This window comes from Mya arenaria, chromosome 17, assembly GCF_026914265.1.
Source record: "Mya arenaria isolate MELC-2E11 chromosome 17, ASM2691426v1".
Taxonomy (NCBI): Eukaryota; Metazoa; Mollusca; class Bivalvia; order Myida; family Myidae; genus Mya; species Mya arenaria.
In genome coordinates, this window is record NC_069138.1 from 20299258 (window position 1) to 20324642 (window position 25385).

General features: G+C 36.5%; 1 protein-coding gene across 1 annotated transcript in view; it reads left to right on the forward strand.

Moving 5' to 3' along the window:
• Positions 1-316: 316 nt before the first annotated feature.
• The window catches only part of LOC128223260 (uncharacterized), a 45668-nt gene continuing 20599 nt past the window's right edge, over positions 317-25385 (forward strand). Inside the window, exons 1-12 of the mRNA XM_052932550.1 lie at positions 317-488; positions 4346-4387; positions 5308-5480; positions 7151-7334; positions 9327-9424; positions 11332-11400; positions 12585-12762; positions 13735-13806; positions 18217-18384; positions 18822-18962; positions 20307-20447; positions 22095-22226. Of these exons, the coding sequence (XP_052788510.1) occupies positions 464-488; positions 4346-4387; positions 5308-5480; positions 7151-7334; positions 9327-9424; positions 11332-11400; positions 12585-12762; positions 13735-13806; positions 18217-18384; positions 18822-18962; positions 20307-20447; positions 22095-22226 (1423 nt within the window). The 5' untranslated portion in view covers positions 317-463. The remainder of the gene's footprint in view (positions 489-4345; positions 4388-5307; positions 5481-7150; positions 7335-9326; positions 9425-11331; positions 11401-12584; positions 12763-13734; positions 13807-18216; positions 18385-18821; positions 18963-20306; positions 20448-22094; positions 22227-25385) is intronic.

Below are 25385 nucleotides of genomic sequence, written 5' to 3' on the forward strand. Positions count from 1 at the left end.
ATTTTCCAGAGATTCGTTACAAAAAATAATAATTTTGGTGCCAATCTGGTGTATAGTCCCTTTAAGTTTAATTCATTTATTTTATTGTTCTAACTTGCTTACTTTCCGAGTGACTCATGTTCTGTGTGTATTTAAATGCATTTCTTCTGTAAATGAGAAAGTAAATACATATTTCATTTCATTTTTATCTTCATTGATCAGAAAAAAAACCCGATTAGTTTAATGACTCATTAGTTATTTAAAACTATGTGTCGTCCATTTTCCTCCATATATTAAATCGTAGCTACATTGACATCTCAGTGACCACATGCGCAATGTTACGTTTCTATGATAGCGCGGAAGGAGGAAAAAATGTTACCTCTGGTTGACACTGTTCTTATCTGGTATATATAACATTGCCAGTACATCAGCGGGGAAACAACTATTCTGAAATTGAAAGTGGATTTAGTGAAAGCGATCTAAAATGAAAGGCTCGACATGTTGGATTGGTATGTTTAGTTATGTTCTGATTGTAAACATACAAACGTTAATATTGTTGCTTCAGTAAAATTCTGAAATATTCAAACATGGTCGTAATAAAAGTTTTGTGAGTTTTTTTTACGATAGGAGTATTTCGTTCAGGTGTTTATACTATGCCATTAAGTACTATCCTATATTTAGGACAGCCATGATAAGAATAATGCCCTAATGTAAATAATATGACCTCTTGAGAATGATGTTTAAAAATACAACAAACGAAAGACGACTTAAGAATGTATCGTTTATGAGAAGTGGTTAATCGTTTATGCAAAATGAAGAACATTTGAGAAATTAAGCGGAATGATATTCGTTTCAAAAACAAAACATCATATTTTGCAGTCATCATTTATTCGACTGTTTCAATCCAATTATAATGTTCAGCTGTGCACAGTACAATGTGAACACATTCTCAATAATACGTTTAAGGTATCAAAATATTTTCAAATTTTATGCACCGCTGTCGCCATTAAACGGTTGAGTGCGGCTTTACGGTTTTAACAACGGCGAAGAATTGTCGCAAGTAGTCATGATTAGACGTTCAATAAAAAGAATCTGGTTATGGTAATATAAAATATGTGTATAACCTAAGATATAAAACACACCTCTTCGGGTCATATGGCATTATAAGGATTGGCCAGTCAGGCACCGGAAGTCAATGGACCACGGCTGCACGCCTCGGTCTATAAACATTTTCGGGAGCTCACTGGCCGGTCCTTACAATGTCCTTTGAACCTCAGGGATGATGTATTTTTTCTTAATTCTTGACACAAAATAGTAAAGTATGAAATGTTTATCAAGATCCTGGCTTCATATACTAAATATATAACACAAATATATACATTTATGATGCTTTACATAATTCTTCTTATTCTTCACTTACATAACTGACAGTGGGTCTTTAAACAGTATAATTTTCAACATGTAGTTTACCTTCCTTATCACAAAAAATACACAAACCGTATCTTTTTAAGGGAACTTCCCATTTAAAAGAACTTGTTATGTTACTCAAGTACTTCCCACATACATCTGTTCTTCCTTCTTTCTCTTCCTTTTTCCTTATTTTGCCGTGGTACAGGTCAGTTAGTATGAAGATACTCTCATTCATAAAGCTGTTTAATCTTGGCATAATATGATTGTAATGTCTTTTAAATAGACACATATCGAATGAGGTACGATTTGTTCTGCTATTGTCAAACTCAGGCAAAATGTGTTAAGCCTTTAACTCTTTTTCATTTTATATTTTGGTTGTCTATTGTTTCATTCCTTTCTGGTGATTTTCCTGATTATCCAATTCCAATTTCATATTGTGAAGTGATGATGATAACAAAAGCATAGTGCATTACAATATGCATATATTTCACCTTTACGTAGCTTTGATATCTAAGACTTCACTGAAACATGTCTTACTCCTGTTATTGAATCTTCTGAGTTGAAATTTTATTCCTGTCAAACTCCCTTTGGAAGAGATATAAAACTGACCAACGTTGATGTGTCACTGGCAGTATTAAAGCTTACATATCTGTCATATATGTGATTTTGAAGTAAATGAACAATAAAAAACATAGAACTGTCAAACAAACACATTATAAAAAACTTTCTTCGAAACTGGGGGAAAATACATTCTCCTCAAATGACATTTAAAAACATTATAAACTCTACTAGTCCAACGTCGGTATCCAAGCACCTCCCACTCCAATCTACGATTGCACCGTGACAATGACATGTCAACTCCTCTGAATAACTTCTAAAATCACAGACTCTTCTAACTGTACCTAACATTCCTCTCCCAACTATTCCTGAAGTTCCAACTTTGCATGCCTCTGATATTTCCCGTCAAAATGTTATTGATGTAAAGTTTTTGAAAACTGTCAAGAAAACAGGGAGGGACTATGTAAACAGCTATGTTTTAAAGGAATAAGTAACTGAACTCGCAGAGTCCTTAAGGGACCTTTTAAAATACTCTTTTCGTTCCTGTAAAATACTCAAACAGTGGAAACTAGCTCATTTCTTTGCTATTTGTAAAAGGTCAGATACCAAATATGTCGGTAATTACCGTCCAATATTCTGTTTTGTAAGTAAAGCCAATCGTTCTACCGTGCTTTAGATGAAAATGAAGAAGTAAGAGCAGTATTCCTTGACATATCGAAAGCATTTGATCGCGTATGGCATGCATGTCTTAATTGCAAGCTTCGAGAAAGTGGCACACCGGTTTCCTATTATTATGGCAAACTTATTATCGCAGTGAAAGAAAATAATGCGTTGGTTTTATGTCTGAAATTGAGTTCCGCAAGGTTCAGTGCTTGAACCCTTACTATTCCTTTCATATATAAATGATATCGTTCGTGAAATAAAATCATCCATGTCTTTTTGGATATGATACTAAATTTTACTAATCTATATATCATTGTCGATGACCCTATGCTGAGCAACTGAATGGTGAAATAGAAAAGATCTATGTGTGGGCTTGTATAAATTAACCCAGCGACAACCGAATCAATTCTCATCTCTCGTAAAACAAGCAGACAGGCACATTCCCCTATATATAATGTTCAAATAGCGGAAATAACAACTCACACACATTTTGGCAGCACACTTACTACATTTTATTGAAGCTGCTCATGGCAGTCCGTCGAAACAAAGGCCTGGGAACGTTTTTATCCCATGAGATATTTTAAATGCGTACTAGATCGCAAATCGCTAGAAGTGAAAAAGCAAATTGAGTGTCACTCATGCAAGGCTGCGGATGCACTGTAGTAATCTTAATGAACATGTGTTTTCTAACATATTTACAATAGCCATTATTGCAGATGTGGAGAGATTGAGGACACCTACCATTTCTTCTCCACTTGTCCCCTATATTATGCTCAAAGACAAAACTATCTGTTATCCGACATTTGTCACTTCAGCTACTACTGTTTGAACCAAAAAAGCCACGGACCTGACATACTGAACGATATTCAACCACGTTCACACCATATAAGCCACACTTTTGATCTCCCTAATATATATATATTGGAATAAACTTGATTTTACGAATGACCTGACCTGTCCATGCCCTCCGCATCTCCCTGTTTCTGTCCGTTTCTCCATCTCAGTCTGTTTCCACACTCCCAATATATTTACCACTAATCCATACATTTATCATACACATTACGTATTGATCACATAACAATATGTAAAACTATTTTACAAATAATAACAACATTTACACCATTACAAGCACTTTGAGTGACAGAAGCGATGCATAGTTTAAGCTTACAAGCTTTCTTCTCAGTTATTTCGTGATAATTTTGTATTGTGTATATGCCACTTTTTACTTTCGTTCATTACAACCACAGTTAACCCTTTGCTATCCAGTATGCTTTAGTTGTTTGTACTTTATCTAAACAAATATTAATGAAATTAATATTGTTTAAACCAACAAAAAATAGTGACCGGTCACTTTTCTGTATAAAGCTGAATTAAGATTAGTTGTTTGTAACGGTTAGGTAGACTCGAAACGACACTTCTCATCAGTCTAAGCAAGACTGTCGTCTATAATAAACATGAGTATTTTACAGAATAAGATAACTTTCCGTGAATAAAAAAACTCTTTAAATTATCACTATAAAGTGTGGTTTGATATACAAAATAGTGCAGGCCTCTTCGGACCGTGACATTCCAGATAGCCAATACAAAATGAATGGACACCAGCCGTTGTCTTCGGTATGTCTGATTGGTCGGTCACTATTATGCAAAGAGGCCCTCAGTGGTGTGTACTATTTCTTATGTATGTGTCGTAATGACCTATTATGCAATGTATTTATGTCGGCACCTTCTTTTGTAGGTTTGCTGTGGATAGCTTCATCTGTTCAGCTGTACCTAGCAGGTCTGTTGTTTAGCACTATACGTATAAAATATGTTTAATAACATTTCGAGAAAAATGCGCCAATATGTATGCGCACGTAACGTCATTTCGGAAATGACGTCGTTAAAATTGTGTCCCAGCCTTATGTGCTCTGACGAGAACCGAAAATGGGCTAAAATTTAACAACAGTGAAAACTATCAAATTGATATTTTCACTGGCTGAAACAGTGAAATATCAATTTTTAACGCATTATATAGAAAAAGCACATACAATTACAACACTATCCATTCATGACGTCACGTCCATAATGTTATAACCCTAGTTATATCAATCTCCTACGCAGTAATTTCCCTTGAAGAGTCACCATCTTTGGATTTCGGTTATTTACGTTTGTGTAAGCGTTTGTATGCGATTAAAATTTCATAATTTTACGATTTAAGAAGATAGAAACAATGTCCTTTGTAAATTGTTGAATGGCTTGATTTTTATGATGATCACGTGATTTGTGTTATGACAGTGATTGCTGTATTGCAAAGGGAAGTAACTGCTGTGTTGAGTTTGGAGTTATAACTTATATAATCAAAATATATTATGACGTCATTTTATGGTGGCGACGTAAATGATGATAAACAATCAAATTAACGGATTAAAACAGAACAGACAATTTATTAAGAATTGTTCAATGGCCAGGGTCTTCGTAACCACATGCAAAATTATAATATCTAAACTGTTGTCCTTTCGGCCTTTCAACAGAATAGATGTCATCCCCTCCACAGTTTTGACTGTTACACAAATGCCCATGCAACAACTGTTTATATATAATGTTACACGATGAAACAAATGTGTGTTATGTTCTGCTCTGTTCTGTTCTGTAAATGCGAAACAAAGAATACACCCTCCAGAATGGTACAAATTTTTATCATATCATATCACATTTCAGACATACCCCCACCCCACGAGGTGTTCAAATGTGCCCAGTGCCATAAGGCGAACCATATTGCCGACTGTTCTGGAGTGGCTGTATGTAACAAGGCCACGGAAGTGTGTTATGTGGAGGAGGAGACAGATATTGGCGGAGAGACAGTTGTGAATGCTGGCTGCCGCCTAAAAGAGGTAACGCCAACATCTACAGATATATTTGTGCTTTGTCTGTGACGCAATTTGTTATACAGTCGAACCCCGTTGGCTCGAACTCTAAGAGACGGGCGAAAAAACCTCGAGCCTCGGTAATTCGAGCCAAGCGGTAATTCGAGCCAAGCGGGAATGCTTATATTTAGTAGAAAATAAAGTCGGTCCTTAACATCCAGTTTGAACCAACGAGAAAATTGAGCCAAGCGCGTTCGAGCCAACGGGGTTCGACTTTATTGACTTGTCCTTGTAGTTATAATCTATAAATAATTTCGTTCCACGATTTATAATTGAGGAATACTCTTCAAATAGTTAACACTGGAAATTATTGGCTCTTCTTTATTTATAGTGTTTCCATATCATGCATGTATGACCTGATAGTTACACAGATGACTAGACTGTATCATATTGAACTTATATTTTGATCAGATACGTAATTATGCAAAGCATTTGATTGACAGTAATGATATTGTTTCCTGGAGGTTTACATAGACTTGAAAATATATATCCAGACACTGTGAGGTGATACATGTTCAATTTGTATGTGAATGGTATTAACGTTTCAGACAAGACATAACACGTTATGCGGTGGTTTTGTCTTCGCTTTAAATACAGCGGGGAATGGGCCTTACCCAGGGTCCCTGGGGTGTGGGGGGCATTTGGCGGGGATTTTACCATCTGTTCTTCCCCGCATGGCGGGGATTTTAGCCGGGGTTGGCTGGACCGAATGTCAAAGTCCCCACTAATCCCCGGACCTGGGGGCCGTGGTTACAATTGACTGGTGCATTACGGGGTACAAATCATTGATTTACAAAACAACTCGCATTGCCTCCAGAAATACAAGTAATCGGGTGTATATAAGACCAACGTATTTACTGATTCAGGTTTGTTGTAATTCCACTTTAATGATTTCGTTCAGAATGCATGAGAATGATGACTCTATTCTAAATAGTCTTCAACAATCCTCCCGCCCCTATCCTATATAATATTTCGAGAACAAATTAAAAAATATATGTTTATGACGCCGGATCACTAAAATATTCGACGTACCGGTTCAAATTGTCCATGTGCACCCTTTCTTTAAAGGAAATCCCCTTTACATCGTAAACGAATGAACGCACATAAATTATAACAGTAGTCAATGTGTCCGTTTCTATGTTTATATTCATAGAAATTCACTGGCCAATTTTGTTACTTATCTTTAAAGCTGCATTCTCACAGAATGAACGTTTTGACAACTTGTTTATGTTTTGTCTTGAAATGAGCCATTCTTGCGAAAATGCATGGAAATCAGTTATATAAGACTGCTGACAAAAAATAAATCGCAGATTGATTTGTATATTTAAGTTCAAAAATTGATGTTTTATGCATTTTTCTTAAACCGTTAGTACCGGTTTAAGCCACAAAACATAACTTTTCGAACGGAAGTATGAAACTCTGCGATCTGATCTTTGGCAGCAATCCTTTATCATTGGTTTGCAGATATTTACACATTTTTTTCTCTCTTTTTCCAAGACTAAACAAAAAAAAAATATTGCGAAAAACGGTATATCTGTGAGAGTGCAGCTTTGAGTATTTGAAAGGAATGAGAAATTATTTATGAACTTGCACTTTAGTCTAAGGACGTTGGAGTAAAATATCTTTCTATTTTTCAGCACTGCGATGGAATTGGCTGTTTCAATGAAGTAGGGGGAACACGTGAACGCCGTGACGTCTTGCGAAGGCTTCAAAGACGTGACGTCACAGAGTTGACAACGCCTGATTTTCTTACACGTGACATTACATGTCACCATTGTTGTGATGGGGAATTCTGTAATATGTATGGTTGTCCGGATAAATGTAAGTTTGTTTACGTTATGTCTATTTTGATGTTTGAATTTTTGTGAATGCCACTGACAATTGAGGATTTTTAAATGTTTCGTTCATTAATTTCACGTGGATCTATTAGTTTGAACTTACAATGATTGTGAAACAAATCATTACAACATCATATTAATCACTCTCGTTGGCACGATGTTCGGCGAGCGTGTGGTCTTTTGTTGTGGGGGGGAAACAGGAGTACCTGGTGGAAACCCACTTGTCCCCGGCTTAGTGACCACAAACCAAACTTACATGCGCCCAGGCCGGGAATATTAGCTTTCACACGGTGTTATACTGGTTGTTATTATATCCCCACATAGATAACAAAAAGTTTATTTATCAAATTCCCGCTGATTTCAAGCCCCGCTTAATCATCCACTTCACGACCAATAAAATGTTGTGTATTATAAAATAGGAATGAGTAAAACATGTTTGTCGTGTTTGTGTGGGTCTTTTTTTGACAAACATCCAAATATTTACTCAAACAAAAGTAAATACATCGTCTGTATAACAATTTTATGCAAACATTTGTTTAATGATTAAAGTATTCGCAACTCAAACTAACTTTCCTTGTCGCCAATTTTGAAGAACGCAATACACGTTCAGTAATTCCCAATCCTGTTTGCACAAACAACTGTAACATGATAGGTACGAGTGTGAAACGCAGGCATGCACAATCGGAACACCACGGCCATTGTCCATTGAAAACAGCCTCGGATGCATTAGTAAAAGTAGTTTGTAAAACTTATCATAAAAAGTGAAATCAATTATATTGTAACTTGCATTTCTAAATTCAAATTGATACCCAGTAAAGTGTATTATTGCATATTCCAAACGATTTCGAAAAGTAATGTCCTTAGGCTTAACTGATGAATTGAAATTACTACGCTTTCTACTTGCAGTATAGTTAAATGTAAGGAATCAATACATTGTTAACCGTCCATATACATCAGAGGGTATTTTCGAAGAAAAATAAACTAGATTGCACGTTCTTATTGAGACTGATCAGAAAACACACTTTGTGGTTGCATATTTAAGAAATATTACACACCACTGAGGGTCATATGATATTAAAAGGACCGCCAGTCAGTCATCGAAGGTGTATATGGGTCCAGTCACCTTCGGGGGCTGACTGGCCGGTCCTTATAATGCCATATGGCCCGAAGTGTTGTGTTATATTTCTTATATTATATCGAATACCTTTTTACCAATTAATAATTTTAAAAGCGCCTTTATTGTGTTTTATTGAACAAATCTAATAAAGTTTACTTGCGGAAATATGTCGTTGTGAAATTTGCAAGCAGCACACACCAGTTTTATGACGTCAGCGGTCCATACTATGTGACGCCAGCGGTCCATATTATATTTTGGCGAGGTCCGGACCGGCCAAAAACATGATATGGACCGCTGACGTCATAAAAACTGGATTTTATTAAAATACATTGATTTACGGACCGCCCAACTTTATATAAACAAAGAAGGGACACATTTATGTAAGGTATAATATATGTATATATTTATACCTGGTTTAAAGCATTCTTGTTCACCGTTAGATTTATTATTACCAAACTACTGATGAATGAGAACGGTCATAAGCTGTGTTGTAGCTAAGGGAAGAAATACGTGACAGTTGTTATTGTGTACAGAACATTAAACGTGGAGACTATTCATACAGAAAACACTGATGTCAATATATCATTATGTGGCAATATTATTTTCGATCTTTTTCTAATGACCTTGCCTCAACTTTATACATTACAAATACAAGTATATTATCTCCAATAGTTAGTTGAAATGACTATTGCAAGTCGCGTTCATTTGACACTAAGCTATTACATATTTCAAAATACTTACAGTTTTTTTTCTGAGTGACAATCATAATGGGTAAAAATAATAAACAAAGTGTGCCTCTTGATTTATATAGATATCCTCTAAAAACAACCAGCATAGTGATGACGTCATTATTTTCAGATGACGTCACACACCTCCCGGGACAACGTTGTTTTTACTGTAACCACGTGAGCCATCCACACCACTGTACTAACGCCATTAACTGCGAGCCAGATCATGTACGAATTATGTATTGTATACTTTCAGTAAAAATGTACTTATATTGTTTGAATATAATTTTAAATAAGTCTTTTTACACAATACATATGTATCATATGAAATCCTAGACTTTGTTTAGCATACACATCTTACACATAACGAATAAAAATTATTGACTGTTTTAATAAACATGTAGTTCAAGGCTTTATGTTTATAAAGAACAATAGAAGCACTGTTTTTAGCCGGTAATCAAACTTGTTCAGACTATTTGTCGGCATGTTATCTTAAATATATATGAATATGCGTCATCTCAGGTCAAAAAACTAGGTCACTAGGTCAAATCTTGAGAAGAAATATTTCACGGTAATAAATTCAACATTTTTTTATCAAATCTTGATGAAACATGGTCTGAATACTTGTCTGTATTATATCTTGCATATTTTTTAATATGGGTCATCCCGGGTCAAATTCTAGGTCACTAGGTCACATCTTAGGAATTTCTTTTCACGTAATAAATTCAACAATTCTTGTCAAATCTTTATGAAACTTGGCCAGATTATTTGTCTGCATTATATCTTGAATGCTTTTTAATTGCGTCATCCCCGGTCAAAATCTAGGTCACAAGGTCAAATCTTAGGAGAAAGAATTCCACGGTCATAAAAATTAATTAATTGTTGTCTACATGTTGTCTTAAACATTTGTGAATATGGGTCACCTCAGATCAGAACCGTTACTAACCGTTTAAGAAAAATGCATAAAACATGAGTTGTTAAACTAAAATGTAAATATCTGCGATCTACTTTTTGGTCAGCAGTCTTATATAACAGGTTTCCAGGGATTTTTGCAAAAATTGGCTCGTTCCAAGACAAAAAAAGTGGTCAAAACGTTCAATCCGTGAGAGTGCAGCTTTAACCTAACCCGTCTGAAAAATTGTCACACTGATCTCTGACAGTGATTTGTGACTGAAAACCAATGTATCATAAACACAAACTCTAAAACTTGGATACTGTTTTGGATAGCTGTTTTTAAGCCAATGAGTATTCACATTTGTTTTATTTACACGTTCGACCTTCCCGAATTTTCATTCAGTCAATAATGACCAATATAATTTTGGTCACGTATTATGAACCAGTCAATTGTAATCACGCCCCCTCCCCCAGGTCCGGAGAATAGCGGGGACTTTGATTACAAGTCCAGCCAATCCCAGGTAAAATCCCCGCACTGCTGGACAAACTGCTGGTAAAATCCCCGCCAATTGCTGGCTGGTAAAAACCCCGCCAAATGCCCCCGCACCCCGGAGACATCCTTGGTAAGGTCAATTCCCCGCTATTTTCGGCGCGAAAACACAACCAATGCATTCACGCGGCAGTTCGGGGCCACACGGAAGTTGAAAGCACGGCCCATTTTCCCCACTATCCTCGGTATACCTCCATGCCAGGGGTGGGGGTTTATATTTCACTGGTGCATTTTGAAAATACTTCTGTGCATTATCTGTTTTTATTTGGGACATAGATGCAATAATAAAAGTTCATTTTTTAATGTTCGTATTTTTTGGAATAAAATACGAGTTAATAATAAACTATAAAAAAAATGAGAACTATTTTTCCACGGGCCGGAAATATAATATACAGCATAATCATCGGCTGTTAAAACTTTGCGTGAGGGGCGTCCCAGGGGTAGCAAAAGTATTTTGAAAAATAAATAAAAATACCAAAGAACTCCGAACATAAGCATAAAAGATACATAAATTTTGTTGATTTGGTTCTATAGTCCTTTTATGCCTTGTTCTATCGTTAAGCAACTGGTAATTTTGATGCAATTTTATCAATTATGGCCCTTACCATTGTGGTGAAGGTTGGAAGTGGGGGCATCTGTGTTCTACGCACACATTTCAAGTCAACTCATAATTAAACATTGTTTTTTTCAGACCTGTTTTTATGAGATGCTGCAATTCAATGGGGACACTGAATACAACGTCGGTTGCCATAGCAACCAGGTAAGCCATATAAGGTGGATGTTACAATGGAACATATTATGATAATATATTACTCCAAAATCAGATTTACCACAATTAATAATATTGTTTTAATATTATTGCTTTATTAAGGAAAACAAGTCTGTCAAATCCAAAATTATCTTACCAGATTCAAAAGTCCCGTCAATAGTCAATATCTAAAGAAAATGACCTTAAAGACGCACTCCCAAATAAGATTTACCGCAATTAATAATATTGTTTCAATATTAATAAAAGATGAATTAATGTCAAAAACAATTGTTCTTTTGAACGATACCGAGTTTAATTTGAAAGAGATGATCATAAAACACGGTATGTCTACCTTATGAGACTATAGTAGACCGCAATAAATCTTTTAGCATTCACCAATCATTTAATATATTTGCGTTTTCTGTTATCAATTTCACGGTTACAATCTTATTATCAGTAGCTAATATTTTCCATAAATGCATTATTAAGTACGAAGTTAAAGGGTAATCAGTCAAAATTTCTGTTTGTTATACATGTGTATGTATTGATTTTGAATAAGAGTATCACTTTAAGAATTTATATACCGTTGAGACATTATACTAGGACAATTTTCCGGCAGACATTATCACTCAAAGTTTGTTGTAAAACGTTCCTTATGCGTCAATAATGCCGTTCGGATTTTTACACTGATCAGTAGACAAGTTGTACATTTATTCTTTAAGATATTGATCTGAAGCATAAGCTACTTATAACAAAACAACTACGGTACTGTTTGCAAATCAACCTAGCGGAAGCTACACTCAGTCAGTTAAACACGGCATGATCGCAATGCCATTTGGTCCATGAAAAAAAGCAAATGGATAAAAACATTGTAGACATAGTTTTTGTCAAGCTTTACTTGTAATAAGACTACAAAAATCATAAACAAAGGACACTCTGACATAACCCATATTTAAAGGCACAGAAAAAAGGTTGATGCCAAAAAAAAAAAATATATATATTAGCTTTTATATGATTTTATTTATAGTTACGCGGCCACGAATTCCCGAGATTTTTATCTGTAAAGAAATCATATACATTTTTTTTTTTGAATATTTAAGTCAAATGAGTTTATTTTAACATGATAATGCATTGAAATTAAAATTGTATTAACCTTTAATGTGCGCCTTTATCAAAATAATTTTGAATATTTGTAGATGTGTAAAATACTTGAGACAATACATGGCCAAGGTCGAAAGAAACGAGAAATCCAGGTAGAATCATCTGATAGAAGTTTACAAGACCTGCTGCACAGAAGTAAGAGGAGTTATCACCCAGTGTATGCCGAGTGCTGTCACCACCATATGTGTAATGGACACCTACCGCTTTTGAAAGGTACAAGTATTTATTTCAGTTGGTTTTGATTTTATTTATACTCGCCCTTGGGCAATGTCCATTCGGCGAGTGCTCAGAGAATATTGTTAGTCAATTTAGATATTTGGAACACAGTGCAAAGACAGAATGTAACTCTGGTAAGAGTTACCTTGGTTCTTAACGTACACCAGTCTATTACACTGTCACACAGGACGCCCATTTATCGTCCCAGATGACGTTGTATATATTTTGTTGCTTTGGCAAAGAAATGAAGCTTAGATCCCTAGAATAACAGTCAAGTGTGTAACCACTAGAACACGGATTCGCCACAATGTGCATTGTTTTACTACTTTTATTCCTTTATCACATAGACGAGATTTTTGAACTTCGGAAACACAAATATTAGCCAATTTGAGGAAAAAAATCTTAAAGAAATGCAGTTTTATTTCCTGAATATTTGAAATGAAACACTACCCATATTTTTCAACAAGGAAAGCAATTGTGTTTCACACTTTAAACGATCTGCAAAGGTTAAATCAGCTAACAATATAGGGATTTTCACACTTTAAACGATCTGCAAAGGTTAAATCAGCTAACAATATAGGGATTTTCACACTTTAAACGATCTGCAAAGGTTAAATCAGCTAACAATATAGGGATTTTCACACTTTAAACGATCTGCAAAGGTTAAATCAGCTAACAATATAGGGATTTTCACACTTTAAACGATCTGCAAAGGTTAAATCAGCTAACAATATAGGGATATACTTACCTATACTTTGTCCAACACTGTATGATACAAGGCAAATTCATTTTACTCTATATTTATGTAAATTATGCAGAACGGAAGCAAATCGATAAATTCTGTTTAAATGTATCATAATTTAATAATAATATACTTGAAAAAAAAGCAATGGGCAGTGTAGGAAGGGTGTTTTTAAAGACGCAATAAATCAAAGCACTGAATGAATGAAGAAGTATTTTATATTGCAGCCCCACCTTCGATGCACTCAGATAAATACCGGTGTCCAATATTTGGCGTCAACAACACTTGGATATCGACCGGTAAGCCACTTCTAGTTCGATCATATATCTTTAGATGTTGTTTCCAATGATCGTAATGTGTCTGCAAATCGTCTTGTGCCTAAATATCCCCAGGTGCCTGTATATCGCCAGGTGCCAGCATATTGCATATCGCCAGGTGCCTGCATATTGCATATTGCCAGGTTTCTGCATATCACCAAGTGCCTGCATATCGCCAGGTGCCTGCATATCGCCAGGTGCCTGCATTTTGCATATTGCCAGGTGTCTGCATATCACAAAGTGCTTGCATATTGCAAGGTGCCAGCATATCGCCAGGTGCCTGCATATTGCAAGGTGCCTGCATATTGGCAGGTGCCTGCATATCGCAAGGTGCCTGCATATTGGCAGGTGCATGAATATCGCCAGGTGCCTGCATATCGAGTAATATGGTAAAGGCCCATACGCACGATGATGTTTGTAGTCTTAATGTTAAAACCAGTGATCTAATAACCAAAACCTTTTCCAAGGCATGACATGCGATAGAATGTTACGTAACGCGCAGAACTAGTTAGTATACCAAACCTCAACAATGTTCTCCTGCGGAAGCGACCTTGCTAAGTAGACTTGTGTTTCTATTTCTCTTCTAAGTTTGACTATTTGTACATTGTTTTACCGGTTTCGATCAAAAGTTGTCAGTATCTAAAAGTGTTTGTAAAATATGCCAGTAAATACCAATACTAGTAATAGTAATAATAGTTTGCCATCATCGCATCAACTATGGCAACAACTTTACCACTCTACCACAGAGAATCCCCTTCTGCGGTTACGAGATTTTCATCCGACTTCTTATCTTTCCTTCTTATTCGGACTAAATCTTCATTGTTAATTTGGTTCTACACAAACTTAATTTAAAACTGTGCGATTACTCAAACAACCAACCATAAAATTCATGTATTTGTAGTACCACCAACTACTACCATCAATTTAATGTGTTTTATAGAACCACCAACGACGACTACGACTTTTATGTTCTTTGCACCACCAACAACTACGACCACCACATTCATGTACTTGTATACCACCAACTACAACCACCATATTCGTGTATTTGTATACCACCAACTACAACCGCCACTTTAGTGTATTTGTATACCACAAACTACGACCACCACTTTAGTGTATTTGTATACCACCAACTACGACCACCACTTTAGTGTATTTGTATACCACCAACTACGACCACCACTTTAGTGTATTTGTATACCACCAACTACAACCGCCACTTTAGTGTATTTGTATACCACAAACTACGACCACCACTTTAGTGTATTTGTATACCACCAACTACTACCATCACTTTAGTGTATTTGTATACCACCAACTACGACCACCACTTTAGTGTATTTGTATACCATCAACTACAACCACCATATTCGTGTATTTGTATACCACCAACTACGACCGCCACTTTAGTGTATTTGTATACCACCAACTACGACCGCCACTTTAGTGTATTTGTATACCACCAACTACAACCACCATATTCGTGTATTTGTATACCACCAACTACAACCGCCACTTTAGTGTATTTGTATACCACCAACTACAACCACCACTTTAGTGTATTTGTATACCACCAACTACAACCACCATATTCGTGTATTTGTATACCACCAACTACAACCGCCACTTTAGTGTATTTGTATACCACCAACTACGACCACCATATTCGTGTATTTGTATACCACCAACTACAACCGCCACTTTAGTGTATTTGTATACCACCAACTACAACCACCATATTCGTGTATTTGTATACCACCAACTACAACCGCCACTTTAGTGTATTTGTATACCACAAACTACGACCACCACTTTAGTGTATTTGTATACCACCAACTACGACCACCACTTTAGTGTATTTGTATACCACCAACTACGACCACCACTTTAGTGTATTTGTATACCATCAACTACAACCACCATATTCGTGTATTTGTATACCACCAACTACGACCACCACTTTAGTGTATTTGTATACCACCAACTACGACCGCCATTTTAGTGTATTTGTATACCACCAACTACAACCACCATATTCGTGTATTTGTATACCACCAACTACAACCGCCACTTTAGTGTATTTGTATACCACCAACTACAACCGCCACTTTAGTGTATTTGTATACCACCAACTACAACCACCATATTCGTGTATTTGTATACCACCAACTACAACCGCCACTTTAGTGTATTTGTATACCACCAACTACAACCACCATATTCGTGTATTTGTATACCACCAACTACAACCGCCACTTTAGTGTATTTGTATACCACCAACTACAACCACCATATTCGTGTATTTGTATACCACCAACTACAACCACCACTTTAGTGTATTTGTATACCACCAACTACAACCACCATATTCGTGTATTTGTATACCACCAACTACAACCACCACTTTAGTGTATTTGTATACCACCAACTACAACCACCACTTTAGTGTATTTGTATACCACAAACTACAACCACCATATTCGTGTATTTGTATACCACCAACTACAACAACCACTTTAGTGTATTTGTATACCACCAACTACAACCACCATATTCGTGTATTTGTATACCACCAACTACAACCACCACTTTAGTGTATTTGTATACCACCAACTACAACCACCACCTTAGTGTATTTGTATACCACCAACTACAACCACCACTTTAGTGTATTTGTATACCACCAACTACAACCACCACTTTAGTGTATTTGTAAACCACCAACTACAACCACCATATTCGTGTATTTGTATACCACCAACTACAACCACCACTTTAGTGTATTTGTATATCACCAACTACGACCACCACTTTAGTGTATTTGTATACCACCAACTACGACCACCATATTCGTGTATTTGTATACCACCAACTACGACCACCACTTTAGTGTATTTGTATACCACCAACTACAACCACCACTTTAGTGTATTTGTATACCACCAACTACGACCACCACTTTAGTGTATTTGTATACCACCAACTACAACCACCATATTCGTGTATTTGTATACCACCAACTACAACCACCACTTTAGTGTATTTGTATACCACCAACTACAACCAGCACTTTAGTGTATTTGTATACCACCAACTACAACCACCATATTCGTGTATTTGTATACCACCAACTACAACCACCATATTCGTGTATTTGTATACCACCAACTACAACCACCAATTTAGTGTATTTGTATACCACCAACTACAACCGCCACTTTAGTGTATTTGTATACCACCAACTACGACCACCACTTTAGTGTATTTGTATACCACCAACTACAACCGCCACTTTAGTGTATTTGTATACCACCAACTACAACCACCATATTCGTGTATTTGTATACCACCAACTACAACCGCCACTTTAGTGTATTTGTATACCACCAACTACAACCACCATATTCGTGTATTTGTATACCACCAACTACAACCGCCACTTTAGTGTATTTGTATACCACCAACTACAACCACCATATTCGTGTATTTGTATACCACCAACTACAACCACCAATTTAGTGTATTTGTATACCACCAATTACAACCACCATATAAACGCCACTTTAGTGTATTTGTATACAACCTACTACGACCACCAGATTTTTGTATTTGTATACCACCAACTACAACCACCTTATTCGTGTATTTGTATACCACCAACTACAACCGCCACTTTAATGTATTTGTATACCACCTACTACGACCACCAGATTTTTGTATTTGTATACCACCAACTACGACCACCAGATTATTGTATTTGTATACCACCAACTACGAACACCAGATGCATGAACAATAGTTGTAGCCCGGTCCTCCGGTACAAACAAAATTAAACTGTTGTAATATACACAAGTTGCTTTGGATACAATAGAGTCATTGGACTGTTACATGAATTTCAATAGCTCGAAATTCACCTTTTATTTGTACCGGCATGGGAAAACCCAGTTATGTCAATTCCGGACTATATGTATTGTATGTGTATACAACCCTCTACGACCACCAAATTTATGCATTTTTATACCACCAACTACGACCACCAAATTCATGCATTTGTATACCACCAACTACGACCACCAAATTTATGCATTTTTATACCACCAACTACGACCATGAAATTCATGCATTTGTATACCACCAACTACGACCACCAAATTCATGTATTTGTATACCACCAACTACGACCACCAAATTTATGCATTTTTATACAACCAACTACGACCACCAAATTCATGCATTTGTATACCACCAACTACGACCACCAAAATCATGCATTTGTTTACCACCAACTACGACCACGGAATTCATGTATTTGTATACCACTCACTACGACCACGAAATTCATGCATTTGTATACCACCAACTACGAACAGCAAATTTGTATATTTGTAGCACCACCAACTACGACCACCACTACAGAACCAACGACTACGACTCCACCACCGGAACCTACTTGCGAGGACCTGGAAGATTGTGCTGTCTACGGTTACGACTACGCATGCACAGGAAATTTCTATAGCTGGGCAAAAGTCAACTGTAGGAAGTTTTGCGGCTACTGCAGTACGTTTGTCTTGTCGAAGTGACATTTGTCAAGTACTAAGGCGAATCAGTTTTTTACGATCTCCCGTACGAACTGAATTTTGGAACCTTACCCTTATTTCGTTATTGCCGTTCTGTCACATAAAGGATATGAAACTCCCGACGCTATTCGTTTTGGCCTTTTTAAAAACTGTATCTCATAGCCATACTAGTTAGTTTAAATCTTAAGAATACTCCATGCTTTATATCTAAAAATCAAAACATATTTGAAATAAAACAAACTTCAAAAACTTTAATGCTATAATGTGATTTTAGTCATTAATAAAATGGAAGTTACCACTGTGTGGAGTTTGTAATGTTGAGTGGTGCACATGTCACGTAAAATGGCGTGTCAGATCAGAACACAAGAAACATGATACTATTTTAATCCGTCCTTGTATTTACACCTTCAATTGTAGCCGCTGCAACTACCACACCAGTATTGACGCCAACGTGTGAAGACCTTGAAGACTGCTCCGTCTATGGCCACGACTACGCCTGCAGTGCGCAGTATGAGGAGTGGGCGAGGACAACATGTCCGAAATTCTGTGGCTATTGTAGTGAGTGTGGATGTAGGATTTGATCTTGCAATAGTTAGGGTTACACTAGTGTTGTTCGGTTCCATATCAAGTCCATTTTCTGGGTAGAAAGCAGTGCTGATGTCCGTTTTAGAGAGTCTATGAGAAAGACCTAATGATGGGGATCGAACCAATAACATTTTGGGTGAAATACGAACATTTATACCACCTTTATTTTACACGGGTTCGAACCTAAGAAGTGGGGTTTGTACGAATCATTTCTAGTATCTTAAAGGCCTAGTTTAAGGAATGTTTGACATGACAATCCCCTGCTGTACATCTCCTGCTAATTGCACTGATGTCACACTAGGGGCCAATTTCCTGTTAGTTTGTTTATTGGCTTAGAACCATTTAGGCTCCATTTCTGTAATAAAACCTTTAAATCTGCACAGCAGGATATTCAGCTGATAAGACAATTAGGCAATTAGATTAAGATCAATACACAGTGGTTGTGTACAATAAACGGTTAAGGGGGGGGGGGGGGGCACTTTTACATTCATCAATGTTGTTAAGCATACAGTCGAACCCCGTTTGCTCGAATTCCCAGGGACCGGCAAAACCACTTCGATCCTAAATAAATTCGAGCCAAGCGGTAATGCTAACATTTAACAGAATAGAATCGATCTTATAAACATCTAGTTCGAGGCAACGAAAAACATCAGCCAAGACAGTTCGAGCAAACGGGGTTCGACTGAATTTCAATTCCAGAACAATATTAGGTTATATATGTTTGTATTTTTTAACTATTCATAGATGATCACTTGAGCTTGTTTTTGGTCAACAATTCTTACCACTAAGAATAATACTGTTGCTCCAATGAGTATATGTAACATGTTAAAAACTGTCTATATCTGTAAACCCCTTCAGACGGAGCTTTAACTGGAAATTATGAGAGTACAACGAAATACTTGGAAGCAATCAAAGAAGCGTACTGCTTGTTTTAAACCCCTCCAAAAATAGACGCGATTCTTCTCCAAACGTTAATCAGAGTTAACTTAAATAGTTGTTTTATAAAAGTGTCACCCCTCTCAATTAAGGACCATTCTGCTGGACACTTGAAACATCTTGATATATGATAATCGTTGCTCTACATTCCTATCCTATATGCCGGGCACCTAACAGGAAAGCAGTCGGTAACCTATTATTTAACAAGCTCATCGTTTAACAAACGGTCTCAAATACGGACAAGCCACGTGTGGGGCTCAAACAGCGGACCTCCCGCTCCGTAGTCCGACGCCTTAGCCACTCGGCAACGGAGGCGGTTCACTTAAAGCATGATTTGTCTCGCTATGTAACCGTTCACTAACTCGTCATGTTTTCATTCAGCTGCACCCCCTACCAATACCACATGTGAAGACCTTGAAGATTGCTCCCTGTATGGCAAAGCCGTCGCCTGCAGTGCTGAGTATGGAGCCTGGGCGAAAATAACGTGTCCGAAATTCTGTGGCTACTGCGGGCAAGACAACAGTGAGTTATGTTTCTATTATCGGCTCCATTTTAACGGCTATAACGGAAACAGCGCAAGTCACATTCGGAACTACTCGGTCATTTTATCGAAAACAATTTCGGATGTATTTGGACGGTAAACATACCCATAATTTGTCATGTTTAAGTATTAGAACGCTTTGTAATTTAATTTAGCAGTTGAACTTAATGATTTAACTCTTGTGGATCTTAATTTTGTTTGCAATAATACACTTCACTGGCAACCGATTTGAACTAAGATCAATACATTCATTCTAAAACACTAAATTTAATTAATGATATAATTAAAAAAAATACGAACTACTTCAACTGATGTACCGGCATACATTCCAGGTTGTTTTCGATAAAAATGGCCGCGGAGTTACGAATGCGTAAATCAAAGCAAAATATTCTTGGTTCTTGTCCCAAAGCTTATAGCTAAATAGGCAAATAGCAAATAGGCTTTTCATTAGAAGGAAATTAAGTAAGAACAACAGTAATGTACTGATAGTTTATGCACTAGTCAATTGTAACCACGCCCCCCCCGCCAAGGTCCGGGGAAAAGCGGGGACTTTGACTTTCGGTTCAGTCGATCACGGGTAAAATCCCAGCCCTGCGGCGACAAACTGCTGGTAAAATCCCGCCAAAACCCCCGTACTCCGGAGACATCCTAGGTAAGACCTATTCCCCGATATTTTCGGCGCAAAAACAAAACCACCGCATTCACCCGGCACTGCGGGGCCACCTGGAAGGTAAACATACGGCCCATTTCCCCCGCTATCCCAGGTATACCCCGGACCTGGGGGCCGTGGTAACTATTGACTTGTGCATTGGGAACAAGTAAAAAGATTATTTTTGGGAACAATAACCACGAAATGTAATGTTGCTCAAACTGGAAGTGCATTTCATATATGGCTGATTTATAACGTTCCTATACGTGTTTTCTAGTACATATATATAATTCCTTTGGATTTTCTCGATTATTTTAAAGTGTCTTTGAATTTAAAAGGACCTTTATTTATTGTCATGTAAATCGTGTATAAATATAAATGTAAATATAATTACAGATTCTATAGTGTTCTTAAATATACACTTGGATTGATAAAATAATACACTGAGCTACCAGAGTGATACTTTTATTATATAAATATATTTTTTTCTGATCTTGACTCTTATTTATTAAAGGCTATCGTGACCATGGTCAAACCTATGTGATTGTTACGCTGATTTTGTTTCATGTAAACTCATTTACGGATCTGAGACCGACACCTTTTGTATATCTAGAGGTAGTGCACATTTATTTTTACTCTAACCAGCATTATTTAGCCTAGCTGGATATTTAACCAACGCTGTGCTTACATGGACTTTTTGAAACTGTAAAATCATGGTGAAATTTTGAGACCTTTCACACTGTATTACGCATAAGGATGGAACATGTTCACAACGTAATTGTTTTCTTTTTTTCTCTGAAATTCTTGGTAAACGTGAACAGTCAACCTTTTCTCCAACAATACCGTCAGTGAACAAAACATCCAAAGAATAGCAAACAGTTGACAATCCATGATTTTACAGTTTTATAATTCATTCCTATATATCGTTATGTTATTCGGAACGCTTCCTTAGACTAGAAGATACCCAATTTTGTTACAGATCCAGTTATGATGCGTCGAGCGGCCCACGATACAGCTTACTCAGTCCGAAATGCATCGCCTACTGCTATGAAAACACCAGTTCCGGCAATGGTCGTCTTTACGACCATGCTTGTGATGTTTGGGGTTGTTTAAAAGATTCTGAGACTGTTAATCAGATACACACGTGCTTATGAGTTATAAGCAAGAAACATATACAAAATTTGATTGACCATTAATTACATGATTTGATTAGTGCTTACTTTCACCAAATGTTTTGACTTGGATTCAAAGATGTATTGAAACAATATTAAATAAAATAATAAGCTTGACAATGATGACTTCTCATGAGTGTTTTATTTATGTTTTGAATTTAAAAATGTTGTGCCAAGATCTTTGGACACAAGAGACATTCATTTAAGGTTAAAATTGTTTTTGTTATTTACAAGCGTTTAATACATTCCTGAAAAGTATAAATGTATTAAACGCTTATGTTAGATTTGATCTAATTCAACACTAACCCGATTCCATTGATTCCACATGTTGACATTCGGAGAGGGAAAAATATCATGAACTGACTCTGGATTTGCATTTGTCAAAAGTGCACTTAAATAAAGTTTACCCCACCCGGTAATTGTAAGCATTAAGTGAACTTTTTCAACATATGCATGCTTTAAGATTTTAAACGTCTAATACTAGCTTATTTCGATACTGTTGTTGTTAAAATGCATTTGGTTTCCTCACCGCTGGGGCGACGTTATATCCATATTTGTTGCATTATTGATCGTAATCTTTCTTTACTCGCACAATGTCAGCCATTTTGTTAGTTTGAGCAACTTCCGCTGTTTTAAGGTCAAGAGCAGCCATGTATAAGGTGACTCATCCTTTTGATTTGTTTATGTTTACAATCCAAAACCTAGGGCTATGTTCAGAGCCTTTCTTTCTATCAGTTGCATATTTTTTTTAAGATGACTGCCATTAATTTCTTTAAACGATCTTTTTTGTGGCGGTCACATGAGTGCTATTCACTTTGCTGTCACTGCCATCATTTTGGTTGACACTTCCAACGTTTTGGTTGGCATTGCCCCCATTTTTCATGGCAGTAGCGTTTCGTCAATCTAAGGTTGCTGTGCGAGTATTAAAGCACCACGATTTTCGTAGGCAGGGTGTCTGATTCAAGCATTTGTTTAGAGCAGAACCACGTTACGTTCGATCAAGTGATAAAGCTGAGTTTGAACTGAAGTAATAACGATTGTAACAATATATAGAACTGCTTGATATAATAATAACCCAGTAAGCATATAACTTATGTGGCCTTGTATAAATTAAGCATTTATAAGTTACTTTACAAACGTTCAATTTTTATAAAATTGATAAAGGCCTACATCATTAACAGAACAGACATGTATTGAAGATATCCAGGACAGACAACTGTATTGAGAAAGTAAGGTGACTTGTGTGTGTTATCTCGCGCAGATTGCCATTACCAGAACAATATTGAAATCACGTTGTACTACAGAAATAACTTCATGATTAATATAATAAATGCATTATATTATATATACTAGTACACGGTATTTTTACGGAACGTGCGCACAAGCAGAAACAAAGTGACCCTTAATGAGTAGTTTGGTATAAATACATAATATAATTCTATGAACAAATTGTACAATGTTCGAGTGATGTTTCACCAGATGCAATAAAACTGCTAGAACTTAAAAATTGTTTTCAATACATGGTTGGAATAGGTACGGACTTTATATTTGTCTGCTTAATATCAGAGCTGAGTCGGTCACCCGAAAGCCAAGCTGAGCTTATTAGCACGGCTCACAAGAAGTTGAAACGGAATTTGTGTCAAGTACATTTCACGAGCGTGAATCTAGGTTAAGCCCCCTACATTATCAATTACATGTTGTTGTTTTTCTGAAAGATATAAACATGAAACACAACAATGGTTTTGTTGAATTATATACTAGCATAAAGAGACTCAGGCTATATAAGGAACAACTTTGTAATCGTCTTGTTCGCAGACGTCACCTAAGGACGGTCATATATTGCGGAACTATTGTGAACTATATCTATTAGTGATAAGATGAAATGCTCCCAAAAGAAAATGGAATTCTGTTAAGCTGGAGATTGAATTATTATGCATTAATATGACTAGCTATATGTCGCTGATACCTATTTTACCTTGGATATTAATCTTATGTAAGTACATTTCTAGTTACATTCTACTTAAGATTAAACCTACCATGAAAAGTAAATACAGCATACTACATTCGAACTCTGTTTTCTCGATGTCCTGGTTATGTCGAACTTGTTTTAGATTATTTTCGGTTAAGTTATTCATTTCTTTTTGTATTTTGGTTATATCGAATGTTCGTTATCTCGAAGAACTTCCAGAGGTCCCAACGACTTCGACATTGCGGATTTTTACTGCATTTACATATATCACGCCTCCAACATAAATGACGCGACGCCATTGGTCCAGGACTGGTCACGCGGTGACCCATATTTTTCCATATTGGGTCAACAAATTTTCATACTACCAATATGGCGTTTATTTACCGATTCCGATGAATATTCCGATGAATAAATGAAACAGTTATACATGTAAACAGGTTGTCGACGTTAAATATACATTAAGGGGTTAGTAGGTGACCCGATATGGGTTATATGGGGCGCAGGGAACCATATTAATAAGTATGATAAAAATTACAGTTTCCTTTGCCCCGTATATCCCATATCGGGTCACCTACTAACCCCTTAACTTATAACGTTTTCCCAATTTTTATTAACATACACAACATATATATTGCCTATGCCTTATAACGCATATAGTGATATGAATCTACAACTTAAAATGAAACTACAACACAATGGGTAGATTGTTCAGGACATTGTCAAAGTTCACAACGTTGTTAACCTCATTGTTGTTAACCTCATTGTTGTTAACCTCATTGTTGTTAAACTCATTGTTGTTAACCTCATTGTTGTTAACTTTCAAATCATTAATTCTCTAGAAGTTGAATGGATACACCTATGACCTGCGGTATTTTAACAAACTATTAGAAATCTGTTTCAGCTGTTCTGGACTGATTCAAATAGTTCATGTTTAGAAAATAACGATAATGTCGTTGATGACGTTGACAACTTTAAGAAAGTTCTTAACAGTTGACCGTATGTAATTTAGAATACAACATACATTCCCAGCCAATGGTATTGCAGATAGGCATTCAGTAAGAATTACACTTAATCATTAAAAATGTCATCTTTCGCGGGTGTTTTAAAGGCCCGCCTACTGACAATCATC